Below are 15,721 nucleotides of genomic sequence, written 5' to 3'. Positions count from 1 at the left end.
AAACAAAAAGACATAACTGCAAGTTTAAACAACGCAGCTTACTTTTTGATACAAAATCATGCCAAGAGTAAACTATATTATTCTCTTTTATAATATCCCTTGTTGGCTTCACTAGTGGCTTGATCTGCAAACCTCAAAAGATAAATTATTCAAGGACACAAATATATAAGCATGCATACATTAGGTACAAACAACATCATCCACTCCACACACGCTCGCACACACATGACCAAAGAGATGCATAATTCCAATTTGGAGGCAGCTATGAGAATATGACGAACCTGAAGAAAGTAAGCAAACGAAAATTTTGCACTCAAAATGACAAGCCAAAACAGCATATACCTATGAAAAACAACCAGGTCTATGTTAGACTCAAAAATTTGATGCAAAGCTGGTAGTATTAATCATATGATTCTATATTAAACTGGGAAGACCACAGGACAAAGTCCCTCACAAAGAGGAACCTCTCTTAGTACTCACTTCTAGTTAAAACACATATTGCCCCTACACTTCTCACAAAAATTTATTGGAAGTAGAAGCAAGAACCTTAGTACTTCTACATGTGTTATAATTAAAATAAAATAAAATAAAATAAACGATGATATCTAGTGCATACTTTATGAAATCCAAACTCCTTTCGTACATTCCCCGTCCAACATAATGTCGCTCCTTCAACGGTCAATATAAAAGAATCGACGTTAGCATTCGGCATAACCACACAAGATATTGAACAGACAAAATAAGATGAATTATTAATACAACTACAAAAACAAATGCAAATGAAGACACAAACCTGGCGTAGCCACTTGACAAAGCGAATGAGAGGCCAGCGATCACACTGGTTTGTCAGAAGATGACATGCAGGAATCCGCATGAGGAAGCTAATGAAAAACTGGACACCAGCATAAATCCCAACGATAATTACATATAATCTGAAAATAACTGAATTTGGATCCTGGAGTGCTTTTCTGCAGTCATACACAGAGTTCTAAATGTAAAATCATCGACACAAAGCAATAAAAAAATTGAACAGAAAAAAATAACAACTGAATATATTAAAATCATTATCTTGGGCATACGTACACATAAAGGAAAGTTACAAAAACTGAAGCAAGGCTAAACCAAAGAAATCTTAGAAAAATTCTTGATAGAGCTGACCGCCTCGTTGTTGTATATGCACCATACATCATAAAAATATCCAGGACACCTGAAAAAAGAAAGAGAGGTGAAAAATTATACTAGACGATGACAAGAAATATAGCACTAGCAGTGGCGGATCTCTTCGGGAGCGGAGAGCTGCTGCGGTGTCCCCTAAACAAATGCAATTTTTTTATTACTTCCCAACAAATCATTCTTTGCCCCCCTCCCCTCTCTCACGCACACGCAGACCCGTGCGACACTTTTCAATCTCACATGACGCAACAGCTCACGGCGGCGGCATCCCATCACAACACAGTGAGGCGGATTGGAGTAGAGCACCAATGACAATCCAGCGAGATTGCATTCACTGCTTTTTATAATTTCCCCAAATTTTATTAACTTTTTTATTCTAGATTATTTTGTGATGCCAGTCATTTACGTAGTGCGTTATTGGTGTTTATCTGTTGCAAACATAATGAATCATGATTGATTCTATAGCTGGGTCTTTCTTTGATCTTGAAGTTGGTTGTATTGGGTTTATTCTTTTGTGAATCATGATGGTAATTGAATACTCTCATTTTTCGTTTTTTTTTTTTTTGTTTGAATAGTGAGTAGCCAATACTCAATAATGAAACTTGTTTTAATTTCTTTTCCAATTGGTTTGACATTGACTGATTTTTTAATTAAGTTCATGTTGTTTAGCTGATTTGTGCATTTTTTAGAAGTGATATAACGGTTAAACATAAACAATTGATGTTGTTAGTACTTGTCGCTACCCCCAATATTCAGGCAAGATCCGCCATTGAGCACTATCAACAACAAAAATCATTGCATTTTTGGAAGACATTCAACAAATAAAAGAGTATGAAACTAAGATGAAACATCTAAATCTTCACAACAGAAATATACGTACTCTCGAAAAACTTCATCACAACAAATGTAGGTCCAAGACTAAGAACCTCTCGCAAGGTCTTGGAATTAAATTTTCCATCATTGAAAGCAATAATTGCTAGACCCTGAAAAGTTAAAATAACATGAAAAACATTATGATGTGACAATACTGTGACACCAATGAATTATTTATTATACAGATTAAAAGTAGATAAATAAAAGCATGATGGAGAAAACAAAATTTAATGTCAAAAACAGCAGATGAAAACAGCGACATTTGAGAATATATTATGACTTGTTAAAACTAAACGTGTGTATAAACCTGGAACATCATGAAAAGAAATATCCACAATCGGTGGAAACTATGATAAAGATGAAAAAAAGTCCGATGCTCCACAAAAGATGTTTTCCCCTGACGTTGACTTCTGCCAGATAACATTTTCTGCATTGTACACAAACGATAGATAAATAAATAACCACATCAACCAAAAACGTATTGAAGTTAGATGTCACCAGTTCGTCAGAACCCAATAGAATACTAAGCTCCATCTTCTATGGATTCTGCAATAGGTTAAGCTACCATTGGGGCCAATCTATTATAACCTGCTTTGAAAGCTTTTATAATGATACATGTTCACTCAACCAAACGTCATCATACATTTGTTATTCCAAAACTCTAAATCAACAAACCATTCCTAGTGTATCATTCTTAGTATAAGTATCATTATCACTGTCCTTTAACATTATTTAATACAGAAGTGCAATAAAATGAACTGTGTGGTGTAATAAGGAGCCTAACATAATAAAAAAGAGACAAACCTTTGATCTAGGTTGTGGCTTTTGGAAAAATGAAGAACTTTTGCGCCACGGCCAGCTAAGCTCAAAGCAATGTAGTGACCTGAAAGAAATAGGAGGTCAAGCTACTAAATAAGTATTGTGTATAGAGTTTCTGACCATTTTCCAATAATTGTGTAATGAACTAGCAAAGCTTAGCTGGCAGGTGTTAGCACCGTTGTACAGTCGGTTCGTAGTTTACAATATTCTAAAGACAGTAGTATAGTTAGTTAAATCTGTTATAGGAGAACTAAATAAGGTAACAAAGTTCTGATAACCTTCAGCCTCAGTGTTTATAAAGCTGGATGTACCATTATTCATATTAGTATCAGAATCATTTTACTTCCAAAAAAAATCAAATTCTCTCAAGTTCAATTTTATAAAATGGTATCAACTGCACATTCAAATGGCTTCCAGTCATAATACACTGCTCCTCCTCCACAACCAAGGGAGATTATTCAATGAATTTAATGCCACTCCTGTGATATCTATCATACATGTCACCCACATCATATCCTACATCAGCAAATCTGACTTCTCTAGACAGCACGATTCTTGGTCAAGCTTATGCTCGGAGTCTGTTATCGGTGACCATACACAACATAATTATGTGCCCAACCCAATGTGACTGATGCGAAAGGTCCTAAGAGTATGATCACATACTTTAGCCCACAAAGCCAGTAAATCACTTTTATGAAGAAGTATTTTAGCATTTTGCCTCTTTTTATTTGGACAAAAAACCCAAATAATTCACAACAAAAAATAATTAAATTTATGGGCATGAATGTAACTTCCAATCCTTATTAATGGTGGGTATCATTTCTCTCACTCCACTAATTGCTAAAATACAGAACATTTAAGAAAAAAAATAATCATGGCTTCTCTCCCTCATCATGTAGACAATGTGCGAAAGGTGCCACCGTAAAACATGAAGAAACACAATTGCCTCTTGCTTTGCCTTTCTTTCTCCTTTATACTTCTCTCTCTCAATTAATCAAACAAAAGGGGGAAAAAAACCATTGTTGTTACTCTCTCTTTCTTCTTATTTTGTGGATAATTTTTTTAAGTAATGTGTGAGATGCTAGGATTTCTATTCAATTAAAGTCCTTAAAATATAGCAGGTAGTGTCTTTGAAGATTTGTGTTCAATATTTACCTTGTGAAACAATGTCGTCTCTGTTGTGCATAGTTAATTACTTCTTTGCATACAAATTAGAAGAGCTTGTTTTGTGAAAGATGAAAAAGTAGTGATATTTCTCTTTCCCAGACCAAGAACAAAATAACATAGTTTTAAAAATCGGACCGGACCGGCCGGTCCGACCGGTTGAACTGGAAACCGGACGGTCAACATTTAAAAAACCGGTCAAAACCGGATTAAATCGGCCAGAACTGGACTGAACCGGTGAACCCAGATCTACTTGAAAATTTTTCTTTTCATAAAAAAAGAGAGAGGTGATAGATCTCAATGCACATAAGCAAAGCAACAGAGAAAATATAAGGAGACTGGCATAATTTTGTTCACAAATCACAACATAACTAAGAGCAATGCTAGATGCCTAGATCTCATGGAAGAAACTCTTGTTAGATGATAGAGTTTCCATTGAAGAGTCATGCGGCGGCTGAAGAGCTTGTTCCTATGATATAATCAAAGTAAACCAAACTAAAATAACCCTACTTCATTATCACAAAATGACATAGTTATCCCCATGATATGGGCTTTATAACCAAACAACCACAAAGGCCTTTTAGTTCTCATCCAAATCATTATGTTTTATCTATTAATTTTTTTGGTCACTGTTTTGTTTATTAATTCAATTCCTCGTTTACACCCATATTATTAATTTAAATATGAAAAATGTATTAGCCAATTTTTTTTTTGGAAAAATGTGTTAAAAGTATTTGGTGTATATATATATATATTTGTGCAACCAAAAAAAGAATAATTATATATTTTGAACTAAATATATAACCAAATTTTAGACCTCAGTCTTCCGGTTCAATGCAATTTAACATAGAGAATTTTTTAATAGAGACCGGTTCATACAACCGAGTCATCCGATTCTTCATGTGGTTCAACCAGTGACCCAGTGGTTCGACCAATGACCCAGTGACCCAACTCTTACCGAGTCGATCACCGGTCCAATTTTTAAAACTATGCAAGATAATAGAGGGAGATGGTGCAACAAACAGAGAGAAATGAAAGATGAAAATGAAAAAATTATTGAAAAAAAAAAAAACATTCAAATGACTCAACCACCCATACATGTAAAATGCTAAAATACTCCTTCACAAAAGTGAGTGGGTGTAAATTTGGTGGTTAGTTTTTTACCTTTAATTATGATGTAGATTTAAGTTTAAAAAATGACGGAGTTGAAGAAAACTTTCTAGAGAAAAAGGCCTCAGCAAAATTAGTAGTTAGTTTAGTGGCAGTTAACTTTAGAGTTCCCTTTTATATGATGGTATAGATTATTTGTACTTATTAGGCAATTATCTACTTGGTCCCAATTCTAATTTGCATCAAATGATTCCCACTCCCTATCAACCCTGCAATCCTATTTATAGGCAACAAAACCAGTAACAGATAAGAAACAATTTCAATAAAGGTGATGGTTTCAGAAGAACTTTTACCAGAAATACTCATTAAAATCGTCATAATTTCTCCAGGAGGAATGAGATGCCTTCCCATTATCATTGCTTGCAGCTTCCTAAAAGTCCATGTAAATAAATGATAAATTACTACGGTACCAGAACGATTAATAAAGTTTGACAAAGAAGAGAATTTGAACGAGTGTTTCTCAAAACTGATTTCCGTATTAACTAATTCAGATTCAAAGTTTTTGAACTATACTGAAGATTCTAGAGTTACAGAAATTGACCCCTAAATGAAAACGATTCATATACAGAAAACTGAGCTAGAAGACTAAATAGTACTATATAAGACTACAAGTGTTCTTAAATGAAAGAAATTATAATTTAAAATTCTATAAAACTCAATTGTTTCAATTGAATTTCCTTCATTATTAATATTTTTTATTTAAATAGTTATTAAATTTCTTCATCCTTAAATTTCTGTTTGAATAGAGTAACATAATGTACAACAATATTGGAATTAAGGTGAGTAATACGGTATACTATTTTGTAAGTATACAGATTCAAACAGACTTTAGACTACAACAATACAATCTTTATGTCTTTCACCCAAACAACATCCCTTTTGTTAGCTCAGGGTTTTCCCAACACCAATTGGCCAGTGAGCAGCACTCCCTAGCCGTTTGGCAATGTAACTCACCATCATTCGTGTGCGCCACAGAAGCGCCTCCAACACAAAAGTGTGTCCCTATTACTGTGTAAAATAGAGTCGAAGGCAAGTCTGTTATGCTCCCACCGCTAGCAACGACGCTTACACCGCCGCTACACAGATCCTTCCACCACTAACAGCTTGACCATTTCCACGCTGTGGAATCCAGCCTCCCTCTACACCATCACCCCTCACCCAAACCCTCCCCACCTCAAGCACCACTCTGAAGTTGTGCTCTCTTCAACTACTCAAAATCCTTCCCAAAACGTGGCCAAGGTTCGTCAAATCAACATTGCATGGTGGTTGTCGAAATTGACCAACGAAACCTCACCCCAACCCTTTGCCTTCTTCATAATAGTATGGCGCCTTGTCTTTACAGGACTCGCGACAAGCTGTAAGGGCCATCGATGAAATTGAAGATTTCATGGACACCAAAACAAAACCCCAACACATCATTGATTTTCTCGACACGCTCCGTAAGTACGACCAGACGAAAGTTGTTCAGGTTGTTGAAATTTGGGGCCTAACTCATCCTTACAAAACCGGCTTGTAAGGTGAGGAGTGCCTCCTCTTTATAAACTCTTATCAAGAGTCTCATCTATCCGATGTGGGACTAGGGTTATTCCTAATACACCCCCCTCACGCCTATCACTCTTTGGGCTTGGTGCATGAATAGGTAGGTGGCCCTTGAATTCGACAAGCTCTGATACCATGTTGAAATTTGGGGCCTAACTCAACCTTACAAAACCGGCTTGTAAGGTGAGGATTGCCTCCTCTTTATATACTTTTCTCAAGAGTCTTATCTATCCGATGTGAGACTTGGGTTTTTCCCAATACACCCCCTCACGCCCAGCACTCATTGGGCTTGGTGCGTGAATAGGTTTACACGGCCCTTGAATTCGACAAGCTCTGATACCATGTTGAAATTTGGGACCTAACTCATCCTTACAAAACCGGCTTCTAAGGTAAGGATTGCCTCCTCTATATAAACTCTTATCAAGAGTCTTATCTGTCCTATGTGGGACTTGGGTTTTTCCTAATACACCCCCCTTGGTTCCACAGCCGGTGTATTGGGAAAAACCCAAGTCCCACATCGGATAGATAAGACTCATGATAAGAGTTTATATAGAGGAGGCATTCCCTCATCTTATGAACCGATTTTGTAAGGTTGAGTTAGGCCCCAAATTTTAAAATGGTATCAGAGCTTGTCGAATTCAAGGGTCACCTACCATTCCCTCACCTTATGAACCGGTTTTGTAAGGTTGAGTTAGGCCCCAATGGTATCAGAGCTTGTCGAATTCAAGGGTCACCTACCTTTCCACGCACCAGGCCCAAAAAGAGTGTTGAGCGTGAGGGGGGTGTATTGGGAAAAACCCAAGTCTCACATCGGATAGATAAAGACTCATGATAAGAGTTTATAAAGAGGAGGCACTCCTCACCTTATGAACCGGTTTTGTAAGGATGAGTTAGGCCCCAAATTTCAACACAGGTTTTCAATAAAACGAAAACCACATCATGTTCAAGACCAATGAGAAAATACACATCGTTATGTTAAACGGGTGATGCAGGTAGGATAGTGTCAAAGCGGCAGAGTTGTTCTCGAAGGAGATGAAGGAGTGACGGAAAGAGCCTGACATCATTAATTACAAAGTTGTTCTTAAAGGAGATGAAGGTGCTGCAGAGTCATCTACAGCTTAAAATTATGGCCGTCATCTACTGCTGATGTGCAGAACTCATTTCAACTTTTGACATAGTAAACAACAACAACCAAGCCTTATCCCACTAAGTGGGGTCGGCTACATGAATCAAATGACGCCATAGTGTTCTATCAAAAACCATATTTGGATCCAACTTTTGACATTGTAAAGTTTAATAAAAATTTAATGGAACACTGTGAGACTTACTGCAGAAATAACATCATAGAGAGGAAGGATAACATGATCAAGGAATGACACGCCATTCTCAGAAGTGCAACTATTAGCTGTCTGCGCAATCTGCTGCCTTAAAATCTCATCCATCTCTCTAGCCATCTGCATTTATTTACAAGATTTAATCATAAATGATATCCAGCGGTATGCAAAAGCAAAATAGAAACTAAAATATTTATATTGAAAAAACAAGGAAGAACAAAAAATAATAAAGTTACCGAAAAAATTTAAACAAAAGTAGCGAGCAACAAAATCATCAGTTACTTGATTTATAATGTTATTGATGAAATACTTATTTGTAAAATTAGGATTTGTTAGGAGTCTCACATCGGATAGGAGATGGCCGGACAATGTGTTTATAAGTGGGGGCAATCCTCACCTCACAAGCCGGTTTTGTGGGGTTGTGTTATGCCCAACCATAATTTCTAAGAGGATTGAATTGGGAAACAATAAGAAAATCTATGTAATTAACCATATTTGGGGCCATAAACACTTTGGGGGCATTTCACCTCAATGTTAAATAGTCATGTAAGGACATTTTAACAAAGTTGGATGAAAAAATGTAGCAGTTTGTTACCAAAAATAAATAAAGGACTAACTTGTTCACTTTTACTGACATGAAGGACCAATTTGAAAATAATGTAAGCACTTTTAAACAAAGTTGGATGAAAACAGAGACGAATTTGTTACAAAAAATAAAATAAAGGACTAACTTGTTCACTTTTACTTACATAAAATTAAAAAAACTAAACGGACTAATCCAGTACAAACGTTAAAGAACGACCCCCGGATGTATTTGACCTAATTCATATCTAAAAATGTTTCATCACTGTTTGCATTAGTACCAAGTATCAACAAGTTGAGACCAATACTGCATTCATACAGTGAAGCAATCAAATTAATGCAACTAAACTGTAACAGCAAAGAATACTTAGGTATCACGACAACAAATACCACAGTAAATTAATTACGAACAACTTAACAGAAATAATAAAAGAGAAAAATGACTGACACTGTTCAATTGACTTACATGATGGAATATGTAACACAAGCATTCTGGTAGAAACCTGACATTTGAAGCTTCACCCCATATTAGGAGGTATAAAGAAACATACAGCAATTTCTTCTCTTTACTAACAGCCTCCAAACTAAAACCACAATAACCCCTTCAATGTCAGTAATTATACACATAGATAATAACAAAATACTCCCTCTGTTCCTTTTTAAGTGTCCTTTTCGTAGAAAGTTTTGTTTATATTTAACTATCACTTTCAAAGTTCAAAGCAATATTAAATGTTGTTTTACCAATATTACCCTTAGTTATTTATTACAGAGAGAGAAATATATGAAACAAGATATTAAATGAATGAGGCTATTATTTGGAAAAGGATATATTATTGTATCAAAAGTAGTAACATTTATTGATTGTCTTGATTTGTGAAAAATGTCAAAAAGTGACAATTAAAAAGGAACGGAGGTGGTACAATTGGTTTTCATACAAAATATAAATAGTTTACTACCTGCTCCAAATAGGCTGAATGCATAGGTAGTTGCACCAATTTATGTAATTATCAAGGGACTTGAGGAATACTTTCTGCAAGGCTGCTTCATCCAATTTCTGGAAACAAGATATAGATGATGAGAATAAGAACAAATATAGCACAAAAAATTGCTAAAAGCGGAGTAACAAAATAATGATAAAATATGAAATTATCATGCTGGACAAGTGGACTGCTCCTTACGGTTGTTACATTAACCAACTTGGTTTAGTTAGCTAACTAAACCTAGATTAAATGTAAGGACTTAATTCAGTTAATCATTCGCTACATTTTCAGTTTCACAAACACTTCTAAAACTCTCTTCCCTCTTGGAATTCCCAAACCCTCATATAGCATCAAGAAACCTCTGATCCTGATGGCTTGTGAAAATCCCTCTAAGCCACCACCAGCACAGCCACCAGAAACTCAACTTCTGGCACCTCTTGTAAATGCACAGGCATCAATATAATACAGAAACTATTATTAAACTACACTCCAATACAGGCAACACAAACTTCCTTTTCTCTAAAACTTTCCACATTTCCTTGGTAGGAACCCTACCATTCACCCTATTTCATATAAATGAAAATCTGAAGTAACTTGTTTTTATTCCTCTAATACACTCCATCAAACTTTGCAGCGGGTATCTTGCTTCCCAGGTCAACCTAAATAGCATAAACCAAATTTAGTTTCTATACTGCATGTCTCTACACTTAATCTCCTCAAGATTACCCTCTCCCGTAGCTTGATTGTATGGCTATGAGCTTAATCACCTTAAACCCAGCTAGTTTCGTATGTAGCAATTGACCACATAAACAGAATAAATCACACGTTAAAATTGTAAATATCTAGTAAACTCATTTCATTCAGTAAATGATGTAGCATTTTGAAAATAAAACGCTTAACAGGAAAATCTTGAGGAAATCCAATAAGGTAAATGACCCTCAAGGCCTAGAGAATTAAATACTTACGGGTTCGGTTTTGTCTGGAACTCCAAGCCGAGATTGCTCATTTGCAAGCAGATGAACTATGTGTTCATGCTGATTAGCAACATTATCTTTCTGGTGGCAAAAAAAATCATACGCATGATAAAAATGAGTTCGTAAGAATGCCAATGTCGAAATGATTTATACTTATAAAATATCAACAAAAAAAAAAAAAGTAAATCAAAATTACTTAATTCGAGTAAATAAAAGAATAATAATCAGAAAGTGTACTGATAATCACAATTGTGAAAAGTTCGAATCAAATTACAATATCATCATGGCAGAAAATCCAATTATGCAGTCCCACCAAGATAATTCAAATTACAATATCATCATGGCAGAAAATCCAATCCAGCAATTTTAAAACCCATTGTAGTCAATAAGTTTAGTTTCAAGAGATTTTTTGTAACAAAAGAAGTTGATTTCGTTTATATAGATTCATCATGATTTTTAAGCTGGTAATTCCTTTTCTGCTTTCTAGAACGCTAAACCGGGTTTAAATAATCTCTCAACTTTTCATGATATAGCCATTTTAAATTTCTATTTTATCCAGTGTAAGTTTTTGAATTGAGACTTCATGTTATTAGAGACTTGGGTGATCCAGAGAACTGCAGTTTCTTCATCATTTGCTGCTATCAAAGGATAGATTAGCTACAGCTCAATATAACTACAGTGTATCATAGAGTAGCTTAGTAATATCTCTATGGTACAATGTAGTTATACTGAGCTGTATTAGATTCTCTGATACCATATTAGATTTGTGTATTCGTCAATGGAGATTCTTTGATCTCTGAAATTCTGTTATTGCTTTTTCATATTCTGTTACAGATATAGTGAAGGTCTTTATACGGCTGGCTATGCATGGCTCAACTGACTCGTGTCGGTTGAGTTGGTTACAATCTATTGAGTTAGTTACATAGAGATATTAATAAGCCACTCTGTGGTACACTGTAGTTATACTGAGCTGTAGCTAATCTATCCTTTGATAGCTGCCAGTTCAATAAAGTTTAAACCTTAAAATCTCTACAGAAGTCTACACTCCTAACCATCAAAGGCTCTTTCTTGACAATGCCATTGGCAAGTCCACAGTTTTATTTACTGTCAATCATTTGTATACATGGGAGTACACAAAAGGACAAATGCATAGACTTGTTGCTGCTTTGTAGAGCTCACACTGTTCCTCTGATAGAATTTTGGTATAGACATTTAGTTCAAAAACAGTGAGGCACATACTTTTGCATTTTAAAGTACCGATTTCATTTTTAAGAGCAATCATTTTGGACTGAAGGGGAACTCATGGTGCAAATTACAACCCTCTACCCCTTATTTTGATACAAAATGGTACGCACAGAGCCAATAACTCTTGTTGACCTCCTAAAATATATATGTATGCAATGGACTCAAAGTATATTTAAGTATTGATGCTATAATTACTATTGCTCAGCCAGTATTAATATTTGCTTATAAGGACTAATATATTTTAAAGAATACAACAATTTGGTCTCACTGCATATTAGAGAAGAGATAAAGAATGCTTAATTCAAGAACGCAAAAACAATAAGATAACTGAAAGAACAAGACCAATCTTGACTTGACAACTGACACCAAATAAAAAAACCACATATACAGACCTGAAATCCAAAAGTATACTGCAGAAAATCTAACATGTTGGCATTCCTTGTGGGAGAAATGAAATAGGCCCTGGGCAGTTCAGGCAAGCCACTGAAATACTTGAGAGCTGAAACTGCTGCTTGCACCTAACAATAAGTTCTTACGGGTAAGATGCCATCACAAAACGGGAAGAAAGAAAAAAAAAAAGGTCTTAAATAAATAAAGCTCAAGAACCTCGGGGAAAAAAACAATAGCATTTGTTGAAGTAGTAGCATCTATAGGGATGATGTTGTAAGCAATCAGATCCTCCGTCGATGCAGAATCTGATTCCATGACCCGCTTAAGCTGCAACAAAGATAAACAGTTAAAGAGATGCTCGAGTTCAGAAATAAATGATATAAAATATCTAGCAAAATCCCAGCTAACATACACACCTTTTTTTACATAAAAAACATCTTACTGTACTCCTCATAATTCTAATTACACCCAGAAAAAATTAAACAGTACAATCAAAACAAAATTATTAAAAAATAACTGTAACAACAATACTAATCCTAATGAAATCAAGCATTCCACAAAACTAAACAAATACACTGTAGCAGCTTTTATTAAAAAATACAGCAAACATTGGATAGCTTCAATACAGCACTTCTATCTCCATTCCAAAATCCTTCTACAATGCAGTAACAAAAGGCTAATACAAGTGCTTGCACTGTTTCTGGTCAGTAGTTTATGTTGTACTGCATAATTACTAATAGGGCATATATGACATTGGCTTCACTGTGATATCTCTTAGATTAGAGTCCCTACAGATTTGTGTACTCTACAAGTAGGTGTTTAACTGAACCCATAACTCAATGAAATTGAGTGGACATTTCAGAAAATATTGCACTTAGTTTTCTCTCAAATCCTGATTGTTTCATGTTTTATAATGCTTGGAAAACCCTATTCCATATAATCCCTAAAAATAAGACAATTAAAAATCATATTAATATATTACATTTGTTCAAAGGAAGAACCCAACCTCATCAGGAATTTCTTCACTCAGTTGCTCAAGCACTGTTCCTAAAACCTTTAAGGTAGCAAAAACTCTTTTCCTCTTCACGGTCTTGCGCTCCAACCTGTATTCAGCATGAAAGACTTAATGAGAAAAGGAATAAGAATAATCAAAACAAATAGCAGGAATAAATTATAATTCATGTTATAATATATAAATTTTCCAGAACAAATTCCTAAACGTCAATTTCCTGGCTACAACCCCCTGCTATCACCACTATTTAGAGAGAGAGAGAGAGAGAGAGATGAAACCCTAATTGTCAAACTAGGTAAATTCTACCGAAGATAACAACAATCAAACTTTAATTGGACAGGTGAAATCCATCAAAAAGAAAAAGTAATAGTACAAGAACAAATGAAAAAAAAAAAAAAAAACAGCCGGTCACATTTTAGAACTCGCTAATTTTGGGGGCAGATAGTTACATGAAGCCCGAGGGGGTGCCAAAGAGGAAAAACAATATCATCTAAATAGACACTACACACAGATTAGTCAGAAACGTACTCGCCAAGATTCCGGCTGAAAGCACCAGATTCCCTCAACTGCATTTCCTCCTCACGTAATCTATCTACATTATTCTTCTTTCTGTAACTCTTGTAGAATTCTTGTAGTCGGGCAATGTCCTGACTTCTATCTATGGTTCCAACTTCCTTTTTAGCCAGCTTTTGCTGAAAATATAAACAAAAAAGCAAAAGATAAAATGAGGACACCGAATCCTTTACAATTTTAAAAACGGGCGTGATGATTTTACAGCTTAGAAATTTTATAAAACAATTACACTATATATTGTAGAGCTTGTGCCCCAAGTATCCTGATATTTAAAACTTAGTTTGATCTGAATGAAGATCCTGATAGCATTGCATTATACAGAAGCCAGTATGAACTAGTTATCAAAATGACTATAAGGCAACATTCTCATGAACTAAATGAAAAGGTAAATCCTGCAATGAGATTATAAGGAAGCTAAATGATGTAAACTTTTCATGGTAGGGATTTGACAGATTGTCCAGTAAAATTCTAACATACCAACCAAGCAAGAGGAGCAACGCAGAGTCACGTCCAAAGAAAAACATACTGATACTCACAATCCTAGTATCCCAATCAAAGCTCTTTAGCTACATAATAAAGCTAGACATTCAATATATACCTTAATGACAGACATCAAACCGGTCTTGAATTGTAAAACCCCTCGGCCTTCACTATTGGGGTCCAGATTTTGTGATAACGAATATGCATGCTCACATACTGCAAAAAGTAAGAAATATTCAGTGGTCAAATTGAAGGGGTTTTCGTCAAAAGGACTCGTACAGTCTTCAGCATTTAACATTTTCCTATAATCCACAGTACCGCCACAGGAGAAAGCTAGGAGATAATATAGAACCGAAATACTTGATATAAAATGGATAGAGATGAAGGCAAACATACATATTCTGGAAACGGTGGGATCTTCGTCTTGAATCTCATCAGCAACTCTTAAAATTTCATCAATATCTCTATTTTTAGCAAGAGCAGAAGGCACATTTCCAGCAATTCCAGCAGCAGGTCGGCCATATGCATCATCGCCGGTTCTCTCCCTTCTCAAAGCAGCCCTAACTAACCGCTCCCAAAGCTCCTCAGGTCGAGACATCTGCTAACATATATACATGCATTGAATTGAATTGAATTGAATTCGTAATATGAAATTAATTAATTATTTAAAATGGCTTTTTAGTAACCATAAAAATAAAAATGAAGGAAGAGTTTCCACTGAATCTAACAATAATAAATCGACTGATGAACATTGAATGATTCAGAATCCATCAAACAATACAGTTTTACAGTTAAATAACAGTTGAGTACAGTTATGATGTGAATCGCGCGTTTCAGAATAGATCGCGGTTGAATTGGTATAAAATAAAATAGGAGAAGAAATGGAAAACCTGAACGTTCTCGGTGGTTCCGACCGCCGAGGACTAACTCCGGTAAGTGAAAATGAAAGCCCAAACGCGATTTTTTTGTATGGTGTTAGGGTTTCGATTACGATGACGTCTGAGGTGATGTTGAACAAAGTGAACGTGCTGAAAGTGAAAGGAAACTCGGTAAAATGAAATGAAATGAAAGAGGATGCTTTTAATTTTTATTTTTATTTTTCTTGGTTGGAGCGAAAGTAAAACGAAGGAAGGAAAGTGTTTCTCTTTTTTCTACTTTTTTCTTTAAAATATTTTTCCAAAATAAATATATCTTATCTTATACTCCCTTCGTTTCAAAATACATATCCAATTTTTGCAATGTGTATTATTCACTTGACTTACTTTGACCATACTTTTTAACTAATGTATAAATACAAATATTAGCATATAAGATGTTGTTTGATTTGTCTTGACAAATATTTTCAAAATATTAAATTTTTATAATTTTTTACTTTAGATAGTTAAAGATATTAAAGGTCAAAATTGTGCATTG

At 35.1% G+C, this 15,721-nt stretch overlaps 1 protein-coding gene across 4 annotated transcripts in view; it reads right to left on the bottom strand.

The window, feature by feature from the left end:
- Positions 1–15,374, bottom strand: part of GSL10 (glucan synthase-like 10) — a 36,042-nt gene extending 20,668 nt beyond the window's left edge. For 2 of the 4 annotated variants that reach the window (XM_085741380.1, XM_085741382.1), the window contains exons 1-20: positions 15,199–15,374; positions 14,705–14,909; positions 14,427–14,524; positions 13,784–13,947; positions 13,250–13,346; positions 12,460–12,570; positions 12,246–12,371; positions 10,600–10,689; positions 9,611–9,708; positions 9,121–9,238; positions 8,067–8,192; positions 5,493–5,569; positions 2,851–2,929; positions 2,354–2,473; positions 2,054–2,156; positions 1,084–1,207; positions 794–968; positions 617–669; positions 282–342; positions 43–124 (exon numbers count right to left, since the gene is read on the bottom strand). In XM_085741380.1, the coding sequence (XP_085597506.1) occupies positions 43–124; positions 282–342; positions 617–669; positions 794–968; positions 1,084–1,207; positions 2,054–2,156; positions 2,354–2,473; positions 2,851–2,929; positions 5,493–5,569; positions 8,067–8,192; positions 9,121–9,238; positions 9,611–9,708; positions 10,600–10,689; positions 12,246–12,371; positions 12,460–12,570; positions 13,250–13,346; positions 13,784–13,947; positions 14,427–14,524; positions 14,705–14,906 (2,104 nt within the window). In that variant the 5' untranslated portion in view covers positions 14,907–14,909; positions 15,199–15,374. The remainder of the gene's footprint in view (positions 1–42; positions 125–281; positions 343–616; positions 670–793; positions 969–1,083; positions 1,208–2,053; positions 2,157–2,353; positions 2,474–2,850; positions 2,930–5,492; positions 5,570–8,066; positions 8,193–9,120; positions 9,239–9,610; positions 9,709–10,599; positions 10,690–12,245; positions 12,372–12,459; positions 12,571–13,249; positions 13,347–13,783; positions 13,948–14,426; positions 14,525–14,704; positions 14,910–15,198) is intronic. The other 2 variants (XM_085741379.1, XM_085741381.1) reach the window with 1 other exon arrangement.
- Between the last annotated feature and the right edge of the window lie 347 nt (positions 15,375–15,721).

The sequence above is a fragment of the Medicago sativa genome, chromosome 1 (genome assembly GCF_051527215.1).
Source record: "Medicago sativa cultivar Bolivia chromosome 1, Bolivia_mono, whole genome shotgun sequence".
NCBI lineage: Eukaryota > Viridiplantae > Streptophyta > Magnoliopsida > Fabales > Fabaceae > Medicago > Medicago sativa.
This window is presented reverse-complemented; position numbering and strand designations above follow the sequence as displayed.